General features: G+C 55.7%; 2 protein-coding genes across 2 annotated transcripts in view; one reads left to right on the plus strand and one right to left on the minus strand.

Moving 5' to 3' along the window:
- Positions 1–317: 317 nt before the first annotated feature.
- Positions 318–4,672, plus strand: SHMT1 (serine hydroxymethyltransferase 1 (soluble)). The gene is made up of 11 exons (XM_009694841.1): positions 318–419; positions 976–1,121; positions 1,444–1,559; positions 1,649–1,809; positions 1,979–2,060; positions 2,305–2,517; positions 2,783–2,899; positions 3,258–3,365; positions 3,664–3,780; positions 3,965–4,075; positions 4,503–4,672. The coding sequence occupies exons 1-11, from the start codon at positions 318–320 to the stop codon at positions 4,670–4,672; spliced, it is 1,443 nt and encodes a 480-aa protein (XP_009693143.1).
- A 5,160-nt stretch (positions 4,673–9,832) lies between these two features.
- SMCR8 (Smith-Magenis syndrome chromosome region, candidate 8) overlaps positions 9,833–11,497 on the minus strand; it is a gene marked incomplete at its 5' end in the record, with an annotated part of 5,089 nt that continues 3,424 nt past the window's right edge. The window contains one exon of the mRNA XM_009694842.1: positions 9,833–10,286. Within this exon, the coding sequence (XP_009693144.1) occupies positions 9,833–10,286 (454 nt within the window). The remainder of the gene's footprint in view (positions 10,287–11,497) is intronic.

The following is an 11,497-nucleotide window of genomic DNA, read 5'->3' on the forward strand; positions in this document are numbered from 1 at the left end:
TTCATCGTGTCCCCAAGTGTCTGGTCAGGTGCTGCAGAGCCGGGTGGGGGGACCCAGCTGTGGCGGTGATGGGAGAGTATCAGAAAATATCAAAGCACTATAATTAATGAACTGGTCTTAAATCAGCGGGGGAAGCCTGACAGTTATCTGTGTTTTCCTCACCCAATGGGCCGCAGCTCATGGCTGGTCCCGTTTCCAGAGAAGATGCAGGATGGGAGCAGGTAGCAAGCAGGGATGCAGCGCGGAGACACTCAGCCCTGCTGACATCCCATAAACTCCCCTCTGTGCTGGCAGGTGACCTGGGACCCAGCAGGAGGATGGCAAACTCAACGCAGGGCGATGGGGGCCTCCCCAGCGCGGAGCTCTGGGTCTCCCATAACTGGATGGTAGTGGAGCCACTTGAGAGCAACGACCCGGAGGTGAGAGCCCCTTCCTGGCCCCTGCCCAGCAGCCGCTTCATTCCCCTCCTGCATAGCCATGGGGATGCTGACCTCCTCGAGCCAGGGATGGGGCAGCGAGGTGGTCCAAGGCTGAGCTGGTGGAACCCATCCATCCTCCGTGCCCTCTCTGCCTGCAGCGAGAGGGGGAGAGGGAGGGCATCCTCCAACCCTCTGCAGATAACATGGTCATAACTTTACACCTATTGCTCATACCCCTCTGAAGCTCTGATGTCCACACCAGAGCAGCCGGCCCACCAGGCCACGTGGCAGTTGCCCTTGACTCTCGAGCCCAAATGACAGCTGAATTATCTGGCAGCTTCCTGGCAGGTAGATATACAAAACATGGCCTGTGACCGGACATGTGAACTGTTTGGGATCAGCTGTACCAAGAAGGGATCTCATCTCCCTTCTCCAGCACCTTTCCAGGCCCCTCTCCATCACCCTGTCCCCTCCGAGGGTGCATCCCCTACTGCAGAGCATCCACGTCTCCCTGCAGAGCCAGCATGGGTGAAGCTGTTTTTCTCCCCTCCCAAAGGTGCACGCCATCATCAAGAAGGAGAAGCAGCGGCAGAGGCTGGGGCTGGAGTTAATCGCGTCAGAGAACTTTGCGAGCCGAGCGGTCCTGGAGGCCTTGGGATCCTGCATGAACAACAAATACTCTGAGGGTTACCCAGGGCAGAGGTACGGGGCTGGGGCAGAGTCCCACCCAACCCAAACCCTCACAGGGAGGGAGACGAACTACCCACGCTGTCAGATCTCACCTCTGGGAAGGAAGCGACATCCTTGTGCTGGCAGCCGAGCTCCTCCAGGGCAGGATCCGACCCTCTCAGCTTCTGTCCTTGGCCGTGCATGGGACAATCTCAGCAGAGTCATGTCTGCTGCAGCTGCTCTCCTGGTGGCTGCCACAAACACAGCATCACCCCGATTTCTCCCCAGGTTGGTCACAGGGACCATTCTGAGTAATGAGTTTGGGTTTAACCCCTGCCCTGTCCTTTACTGGCAGGTACTATGGTGGGACGGAGTTCGTAGACGAGCTGGAAAGGCTGTGCCAGAAGCGAGCCCTGCAGGCGTACAGGCTTGACCCCCAGAAGTGGGGCATCAACGTCCAGCCCTACTCAGGTAACGGGATGCTGAGGAAAGCCAGGCCAGCTGCACCGGCCTCCACACATCCTGGCACCTGTAACCAGGCCGGTGTGCTCTCACTGCAGGGTCACCCGCAAACTTTGCGGTGTACACGGCCCTGGTGGAGCCCCATGGCAGGATCATGGGGCTGGACCTGCCCGATGGCGGCCACCTCACCCACGGGTTCATGACGGACAAGAAGAAGATCTCTGCCACCTCTGTCTTCTTCGAGTCCATGCCCTACAAGGTACAGAGAGCTGCTCCAGCCGGAGCCAGGACATGATCATGCTAACTCTTGGTGCCTCTTAAAGTCAAAAGTACTGGCGTCAGGCTCCTGGCACCCCCTCCGGCAGGACGGCACTGCAGCTGTTCTTCACCCATACCAAGGTGGCTGAACCCTCCTCTTCCTCTCCCAGGTCAACCCCAAGACCGGTTACATCGACTACGACCAGCTGGAGGAGAATGCCCGCCTCTTCCACCCCAAGCTGATCATAGCAGGTAAGGATCAAACCCTTACTGATATCCCTGGTGACCCACCCTGGGTGGGGGTGGCTCCCTGAAGCCCATAGCACCCTGGTAAGCCCGTCGGCACCCACGGATGCTGCAGTGCCAGGAGGAGATCTCAGACACATCCACACTGGCAGGAGCTTGTGTGCTGTCCCCATCGTAGGGCTGGACCCGGAGCAGTCCCAGGGTCCTCGCGCATCTGCTCCTGTCCTCTCCACATCCCATCTCCCTGCAGGTGTCAGCTGCTACTCACGTAACCTGGACTATGCCCGCATGCGGAAGATCGCTGATGCCAACGGTGCCTATCTCATGGCCGACATGGCCCACATCAGCGGGCTGGTGGCTGCCGGCATGGTGCCCTCCCCCTTTGACCACTGCGATGTCGTCTCCACCACCACCCACAAGACCTTGCGGGGCTGCAGGGCTGGCATGATCTTCTACCGCAAAGGTGCCTGACCTGGCCCAGGAGCTGGGAGAAACGATCCCCACAGGCTGGGGGGGCTGCAAGTTAAAGCCCCTTCCTGCTCTAGCTGCGAAGGAGGGAGGGCAGGAAGGTCCAGGGCCTCCTGGGAGCATCTGGGGAGCTTCCCAGGGCCCAGATTTGAAGAGGAACAACCACCTTCCCTGCTCTGAGTAGTCAGAGGGTGAAAGCAGCTCCTGAGAGAAGGGTGGCCGTACTGCCTTGTGAGTGACTCTGCCCTCCCCTCCCACAGGCATCCGCAGCGTGGACCCCAAGACAGGCAAGGAAACACTCTACAACCTGGAGAGCCTCATCAACCAGGCAGTCTTCCCGGGGCTGCAGGGAGGCCCGCACAACCACGCCATTGCAGGTACGCATCCAGGCTGGCTGCCAGCTCCAGGACAGCAAAGGGAGCCGGCAAAGATGTCCTGGCTGGGCTCTGACCCCCAGCAGCAGTGCAGGGGGCTCCAGCTGCCCCGAGGGGCTCGCAGCCTGAAGATACCACGGCAAAGAGCAACCAGCTTTATCCTGCATTGCCCGAGGAGTGATCAGGCTTCTCCTATCCTGCCTTTTGGCTCGTGGCGACACCGCCATCCTGGTTAGAGGAAGGGACTGTCCATCAGTTTGCTCAGCTTCCAGGATGCCTTCTGCTGGCAGTGCCACACATCCCCACCAGCTCTCCCAGTGGGAGCCCCCCAAAAACTCACCCTGGTTGCTCTCCTCCCCAGGGATCGCCGTGGCGCTGCGGCAGGCCATGACGCACCAGCAGCAGGTGGTCGCGAACTGCAAGGCGCTCTCGGCAGCGCTGATGGAGCTGGGCTACGACATCGTCACGGGTGAGGACAGGTCTCAGCGGTGGGATGGGGCTGACCCCTGTGTGTGGCCTGAGGTCTGAGCTAGGCCATGAGGGCAGCATGTGCATGGATGCGACAGGCAGCGCTCTGCCATCGCAGCTCCTCAGGACATCCACAGAACTATTTTGGAGCAGCCCCCTTTCCCAAGGGCAGGCCCCCTTTTGCCCGCAAAACCAGGGGCAGGCCCTGGTGCAATCCCAAGCCCTTCTCGCTGAAGTTTCATGTGGGAGAAGCATTTACCCCAATCCCACATCCCTCACCAAACCACCTCTCATTGCAGGGGGCTCCGACAACCACCTGATTCTCCTGGATCTGCGCAGCAGGGGCACGGACGGTGGCCGGGCTGAGCGGGTGCTGGAGATCTGCTCCATCGCCTGCAACAAGAACACATGCCCCGGTGAGGGATCCCGCAAGCTCTGCCGAGTCCTGCCCCACACACTGGGGATCTCCCCTGGCCTGTGCAGAGCTTCCTGCAGGGCTCCCAGCTCCCAGTCCACCCCAGACACTGGGAACCAGGCTGAAATCCCGTGCGTGGCGGTTTCAGTACTGGGTTTGGTCACGTATGACTTGTTCTGGTGCAGGCGATGTCAGCGCCCTGCGGCCCAGCGGCCTGCGGTTTGGGACACCAGCTCTCACCTCCCGCGGCTTCCGGCAGGATGACTTCCGCATGGTGGCTCAGTACATCCACAGAGGTGAGGCCGGGGCCGGGCTCACAGGTGGGGACGTGTGGGGCCAAATCTCAGCTCCAGCAGCAGCCCAGGGCTGGGGCAGCTCCTCTGGGCTAGGAGGCACCGACTGAGCCAAGCTGGGTGGCTTCCCCAGCAGCTGGCAAGGGAGCACGCACACAAGTGAGGAGGAACTGTCCGATCTACACATCTGGATGTGGGAAAGGGCATCTGGCCACAGCTGGGACTGGCCAAACCCTCCCCACTGTACAGCAGCGGGCTGAAAGCCTGCACCTTTCACAGTCTTGTTCCAGTTGTCCTCATGGGTCCCACACTGGTTTCCCGAGGCAGCAAGTCCCTGCTCCTTCCCTCCCACGTCTCCGGGAGCTGCTGCAGGGGCAGGCAGAAGTGTTGCAGCTGTGAGGGCTGACCAGTGCATCTCCCATCCTGGCAGGGATCGAGCTGACGCTGCGTGTGCAGAAGGACATGAGCCCCAAGGCCACGCTGAAGGAATTCAAGGAGAAACTGGAGGATGAGAAATACCGAGAGGAGCTGAAGGCACTGAAGGAAGAGGTGGAGGCCTTCGCAGCGACCTTCCCGCTCCCAGGGCTGCCTGTCCTGTAAGGGGAGGCACCCATGCCTGCTCCCAGAGCCATGCAAGTACCCCGGATTGTGGCACGCTCGCACCCCCAGCCCAAGACCGATGCCCCAGTGCCTTCTCCCGGCACCTCCCCACTGGCACTGGCTGCGGTGCAGCGGCAGCTCCTTCTTTGCCTCTTACTCACCTTGCCCCTCTCCTTTGGGGCACAGCCCCCCCGCAGGGAAACCAGCCCTTTCACCGCTCAGGGTTACCATCGGGACTGAGCGCCAGGTAACCCTCAGCCTCACGGCCAGGTCCAATCCAGCCCTCGCTGGCTCTGGGAGCAGCAGATGAGGTTTAGCCCACATTCACCCCTGCCCACAGTGGCTGGGAGGGACGTGTGGGGGTCCATCTCTGCAGGAGCCACCCTCCCTGCAGCCATGCACACAAGAGACTTCACAGCCCCTAAATGCCTCCGACCTGGTTTCAGCCTCGAGGATTCCCCTTCGTGCGCACAAGCCTGCTCTCCTTTTGTGCCTTCCAGCCTCCGCAGGCTTTGACAAGGCCCTCAGAGCTTTCCTGGGATCACCAGCCCCTCCTAACCACCCTCTCCCGTATTTTCTCAGACCTCTGAGTACAAAGCTTAGGTAGAACCATTTTTTAATAAGCACAGTAAAATTAAGAATTTAACCACAATGTATGACAAGAATTATAAGCTTTAAAAAATACAACCAATTTTTTTTTTTTTGTATTTCAAAAATATCTGAACCCAAATAAATAATTTTTTTTTTAAAAGTACATTTCTCAGACTAGTCATTTGGTGTTAACATCTGTTAAACTCTTGTGCAGTAACACTTACAGCACGACACTAAGACATGCTTCTTGGATTTCTCCCGGTCACACTCACTCTAACTACTGACGCAAGCATTCGGCACGCGCAGGCACACACACGTAACTCAACATGCAGTAATAGGATACAGTGCTTTAAAAGAAGATGAGAATTCATCACAGCCTCCTCGCAGCCCTCAGAGGCAGCTCTTAGCCCAGCCCTATCCCTGTGCCGGCAGCAAGGCGGCCAGCGGGACCGGGTACCCTGTGTTTCTGCCTTCCAGTTAAAAACGCATGCGGTGGGTTTGTCACCCCGCCGATACCGGGGTACGGTCTGTTGCTCTGACGTTGTGCTACTGGGGCACGGCGTGGAGCCGGCGCTCTCCCTCAGCCTGGGCAGCTCACCGAATGTCCCCATCGCACCTTGTTACAGGAGCCTTTTCAAAGTGCTGCTACAAGCCCCGAGTCCCGCACAGCTCTCTGAGATGCTGAATCCGCAGCGTGGGCACTCACCCACCACCAGACCCAGGGCTCAGGACACCCCAAGCTCGACAAAAGCCAAAGAACCGGCCCCAGGGGCATGGAGCCGTCAGCTCTCACCCCTCAAGTGCCTCTCCCACCCCTTACAAAATGGTGAAATATTGCTAGAGTATAGGCAGTACTTCCCTAGTCAAGGCAAGACAGCTTTGGAGCTGCTTAGAAGTGATTGCTACTGGATGAAAGTAAATCCGAGCACTATTCTCTGAGAAATGAAACCTGTGTAGGGTTAATATCGCCTACTCCTATGGCTGACCCTCCTCGGGGTGGGATCTGAAAGCAGCACTAGTGTAGAGTAGAGCAGGGGCTGGCAGTCAGAGCCTGCTAACGCAGGAAAGCGGAGGAGTAAGAAAAGGGAGCTCTGCCTTCCCGGCCAGGCAGCAGACGGCCAGGGGAGACTTCTGCTCTGATGAATTCTCGGTCAGGCTTAAAGCCTCCTCTCCCGACAGCCAGCAGAGAGAGGAAGGGGCCAGAGCTGGCTGTGTGGGAGGCGGGGGCATGCTGGCAGCACTCACGGAAGCAGGCGACGGCCATGCACAGCACCGTTGGCTCGGGAGGGTTGGTGCGGACGGGCTGGTGAGTATTGCACTGCGGCTGCGAGGAACCTGCGCTGCTCGTGGTGGAAGGATGGTTGGACGGCAACGCGCGGCGCTTGGGCGGTACGGTGCAAGCCGACGAACACACATGCCAAGATTCATCGCGGGAGCTGTTAGTGCGAAGATCCTAACTTGTTATAAGTCTGCTAATATCAGAAACTAGTGAGGTAACACAGTGAAGATGACGAAAAAGTCTTAAAGTGCCGATATAGGGATCTTTACTGTACAGGAGCAGAAGGTCAGACAGAGAAATTAATGAGCAAAGAGGAATTCAGCTCCCAAAACACCAACTGCGCTCAGACTCCCCCCGATTTCTGCCGCCATTATGGGTGCCACAAGCAGCAAGGGCAGGTTGGCCTCTGGCTGCACCACGGTGCCGCATCCCGACCTAACTCCCCCTTTCCTGGAGTCCAAGATCAGAGGTTACCCTGCCGCGCGCCAGCTTTCTGAGGGGACAAGCACTCCAAGTCATGTTTCCTCACAGCTCCTGCTGTGTTGCAGAAAGCGCAGAGCTTCCATTTTGAAACAGGTGACGGCTCAGCAAAGCCTCCAGGGCACCCTCCGAAATCAGAGCTGCTTTGTGGCAGAGAGATGAAGCAGGTCAGACAGGTGGTAGTGCAAGTATTGCTCAACACAGCCTTGAATCAGCAAGAAGTAAGTTATTTATCAATTTATGAGTGCAGCTGAACACCACAGGTCGAGACCACTGTGACGAAGAGATCAGCCAACACTAATCATCCATCCCGCTCCGCCGCTCTGTGCTGCCAGCCCAGAGGAAGACTTACGTGAGTCAGCACGAAAAGAAAAGCTCGTCTCTCCCTCCTCAAACCCAAATAGCATCATTTTCCAGCAGGAAACAAGCTCCCCTGCTGAGCACTTCTCCAGAGGTGTGTGTCAGGCAGGACGCAGCGAGCTTTCGTCTGCCCAGTGTCACCTGTGTTACTCATTTACTGAGATGCCTCTTCCCCTGGGGAATCTCGCCTCAGCTTTAGTGTAGAAACCATTGGGGTGCACACGAATTGACAAGGGGACACCTCAAGTCACTTCAGAAAGCAGGCGTTTTCAACGGACACGGAAGTCTTTCACCAGCAGACCCAGTTCACATGCGACAGGAGGGCACAGTTAGGAAAGGAAAAGGCCTTTAAACATGCTTTAAAGGCGTGCGGCCTCACGCACAGGCACACCGCTCGCCTTCAGCGAAGGCAACGCCATGCTGCTTCCCAACTGCAACCTAAAAACACCATCACAAGCAACCCCTGACCTCAGAAACCCCCTTGGAGAGTACCATGAACTCAGCTTGCCCAGCTGAGCTGGCCTCACTGTAAGCCACCAGAAACAACACTAACATTTAAAATAGCCTTTCTGCCCGGTTGGTTTATACCTCCCGCACCACCTCTCTTCCAGGGGAGAGAAAGAGGCGGCAGCGGTACCACAGCACAGATGCTGGTGACAGACGACAGCCTCTCCAGGGAGCCTCCTTGCCTTTGAGACACAGATTTCGGAGCAGCGCAGTTCTCAACAGCAAGTTTCAGTGGGGTCTAAGCCACGTTGAGAAACTCCAGTCTGTACACAGAAAACTTCCCTGGGCACGGAAGGAACATCACATTCACCTCCAGCATCGCAATAAAAAGAGGATATAAAAAAACCCACAAAAGAAATCAAACAACGCATCAGCTCATCTTGTACGATCTCAGCTGTTCTCACCCCATAATTAGAAGAGTGCTAAAAAGAAATAAAACCAAGGCCATCTTTCCCAGCAAGGCTTTTCTCTCTTAGAAGTACCACAGGGGCTGCGACCACCACATGGCAGTGGGCAGAGCAGACCACAGCATGGGACCAGTGGCCAAGGAGCAGCATCTCCTACGAGACTCCAGATGGAAGCACTGTGCGCGGGCAGAAAGCTTTCGGCACCGAGAGGAACAATCTGGGAGCATCACCATGCCGGTGGCACAATCTTTATGGCACAGGCAGCGGTGCAGAAGCTTTTAAAGGAAAGTCCTCAGCATCTGGACTCGGAGAGCGGCAGTTCTGCCCCGTTCAGAGCTACCCAGGAGCGCCCCGGGAGAGGTAGTCGAGACACGACAAAGGCTCGGCCAGAAGCAGCACGCAGCAATGCTGACCCTGCTTTACCACAAAACACAAAAGTCAATTCCCCAACAAAACAAAAAAAAAGGAAACTATTATGGATACAACATGGAATCCAGTACATTCATCCCTGATCTCTCCTGAGCACTTGTATCTCACCAGCCAGGCAGCCTGCTCTAACAGCCTGCTGTCTCACAGCGTAGCTTCAGCTGAATTGCACTGTTCATTTCCCCACCACAAAGCGCACCTGAAAATGAGACCCCCCCGGCTCTGCTCAGTTCCTCCTCTCTCCTTAAAAGGCCACCCTCAACCTCACACGCTTTGAGGATTCCCGGTCTCCTTCCACCCTTCTCAGAGGTTGTCCAGGAAATAGGATGTGACAAATTAACAAGGCACAGTGCTCTACATTCACAGCAGCGGGCGCTTTGGTGCTCGCCAGCACTGAGTCCTTCCACATTCCAGATTTTAACAAAGCTGAGAGAAACTGGCCAACGCTTTTGGGAGAGAAGCACGTGTGCCTCCACTGCGCTCCCACCCGCTCAGGGACAACCTGTCCCGGGAAGTGCCAGGAAACTCAGAAAAATGCAGGAAGGGACACCGTCCGCTACTGCTGCGCACAGACGGGTAACTGCAAGCTGCCATCCTGCCAAGGAGCTTCCGAGCTAGGCTCACGTGAGACACTCGTGGATTAAAAAACCTCACGTGGCCTTTACATCTCCCCTCTGGTCTCCGCCCTGGCTCCATGGGAAGGGACCAAGAGCATTTAGAGTTCTGGCAGAAGCGTGCGGAGCACTGTTTTATTTTGGGGGCTGCACACTAGTAAGTATTGATCCCCAAGACAGCCCACCTCTCTCTCCATGCCATAATCCCCCTGGGATGCTGCCATGATACTCTTTAAAAGTTAATAGTGCCCCTTCTAACATTTAAAAACAAAGTGCCTGGTGGTTTATGTGATGGAACATCTACATTCTTCGCTATAGAGAACCACACAGAAACCCGGTCCCTCAGACACTGATTTCTGTGGAGCAGAGACACTCGCAAACGCATCGGCTTCTTTGCCCCTTCCCGACGTATGAGAGCTACTGCGGACAGCGTCAATGTCAAGCACGGATGAGCTCTGTCAGACTCTGAGTACGCAGGCAGACAGCCCGTGCAAGGCTAGATTTTGTACAAAAAGCTGGGAACATAGTCAAATCTGAGCAGAGGGTTCACCCCCTGGCCGGGTTCCTGAATGTACTGCAGCTTCAGCAGCTCAGCTAAATACTGTACAATTTTGATATCTTCATTGGCAAGGCCCAGTTGAAGCTTCAGAAAGTTCATCCTGCGATTCACAACGGATTCTTCCGGTTCCCTTTCACTGATGGGAAGGTGCAAATGATGGCAGAAGGTGAAGAGGAAGGCTTTTGAACACAGCTGGGTGAGGATACTTTGGACGTGCATATAGTAGGTGCTTCCCCGTTTGATCTGCGTGCGGTGGTCTGCCAGCCGGGACACCAAGGTGCCTTTGTAAAGTGGACAGCGGAGAGTCTTACTGTCAGCGTCCAGAATGCTGACGTACCGGCTGTATCGGCTCAGGGCGTGCAGCACGTTTACCCCAGCAGGCGACACCATCCTGAAACAGCAAGGAGAGAGGTCACGGCTGGAGGGGACCAGACAGTTAAGCAGCAGGCTGTGTCCTCCCATATCACACAACCTTTCCCTCCAGCTCATGAGCTGATACAAGAGTCTCTGCAGGCAAATAAAATCTAGCATGGAAAGAGAACAGCAAAATAGTCTCTCCAGCCTGCCAGATCCCAAAGAAACCTCGATCCCCTGGATCCCCACGTGCACTGATCCGCACCGTGTGGGCGCTACTTCATAAACCACCATGCTCCGGGCCAGCTTCCTCCCTCGGTGACACGGAGAGAGACTGATAGGACATCTCTGGTGAGCAGAAGCAAATCTTGCAGCAGCTAGTAGCTTCTGGATGTGACAACAAGGACTCAGAAACCCAAACCAGCCCCCCCTTGCCAACAGCACCACTTGCCCCGCTATTATCGCTGTTTTAGGAGGGTGCTGCTCTGAGTTGGTCGAAGCCCTGAGTGGAGCGAAACCTTCTGCCTTTCCTTTAAAGAAGGAATCATTCTTAAACCAGAATATTCCCTGGCTGAGCCTGCGCATTTTTCACTCAGGTGCAAACCCACCGCACATTCACAACACACAATTATCCAACAAGCCTAAATTAATGTTATTTAAATGCAAATTACAAGCCTACGCAAACTCTACCTTCTGCTCCTCAATTCTGCATGGTTAAAGTCGTTTGGTTGAGATACAGCTCCCAGCCTCAAACCAGGAGCCCCAGCTGCTGGCCTAAGGGCTGCCCCGTGCCCAGGCAGCGTCTGGCCTCAGGAGACGCAGCACCCTTACTGGAGTAATTAATTTAGCCTGTAAGTTCCTTCCCAAAGCCCTTGTACAAATGGTTTGCTGACAGCACCCACATTAAACTCAACACTTAATTAACATTCAACAGAGGAGAATTTAAATGACTGACACGTTACAAGCAGGTTTTTTTTTAAAAAAAAGACTTTTGTTTATAAAAATTGCATCTAACCACAAACACTGAGCAATGAGTAAACACTTGGGGCTTTTACAAACCTCATCGACAGACCGAGAAGTTTGGGAGCAGCTGTTGGCAGAGCTGTCATCCTGCCTCACCGGCACTGAAATGAGGGTAAACTCACAGCTTCGGATAATTTTGTCGTCCACAACCCTCAGCAATGCAATATGCAGAGGCCCAGAAAGCAAATTTCTGTATTTTTATTTTCATGCTGCTCAGAAACACTC

This window comes from Cariama cristata, unplaced genomic scaffold (assembly GCF_000690535.1).
Source record: "Cariama cristata isolate BGI_N322 unplaced genomic scaffold, ASM69053v1 scaffold30322, whole genome shotgun sequence".
NCBI classification, from domain to species: domain Eukaryota; kingdom Metazoa; phylum Chordata; class Aves; order Cariamiformes; family Cariamidae; genus Cariama; species Cariama cristata.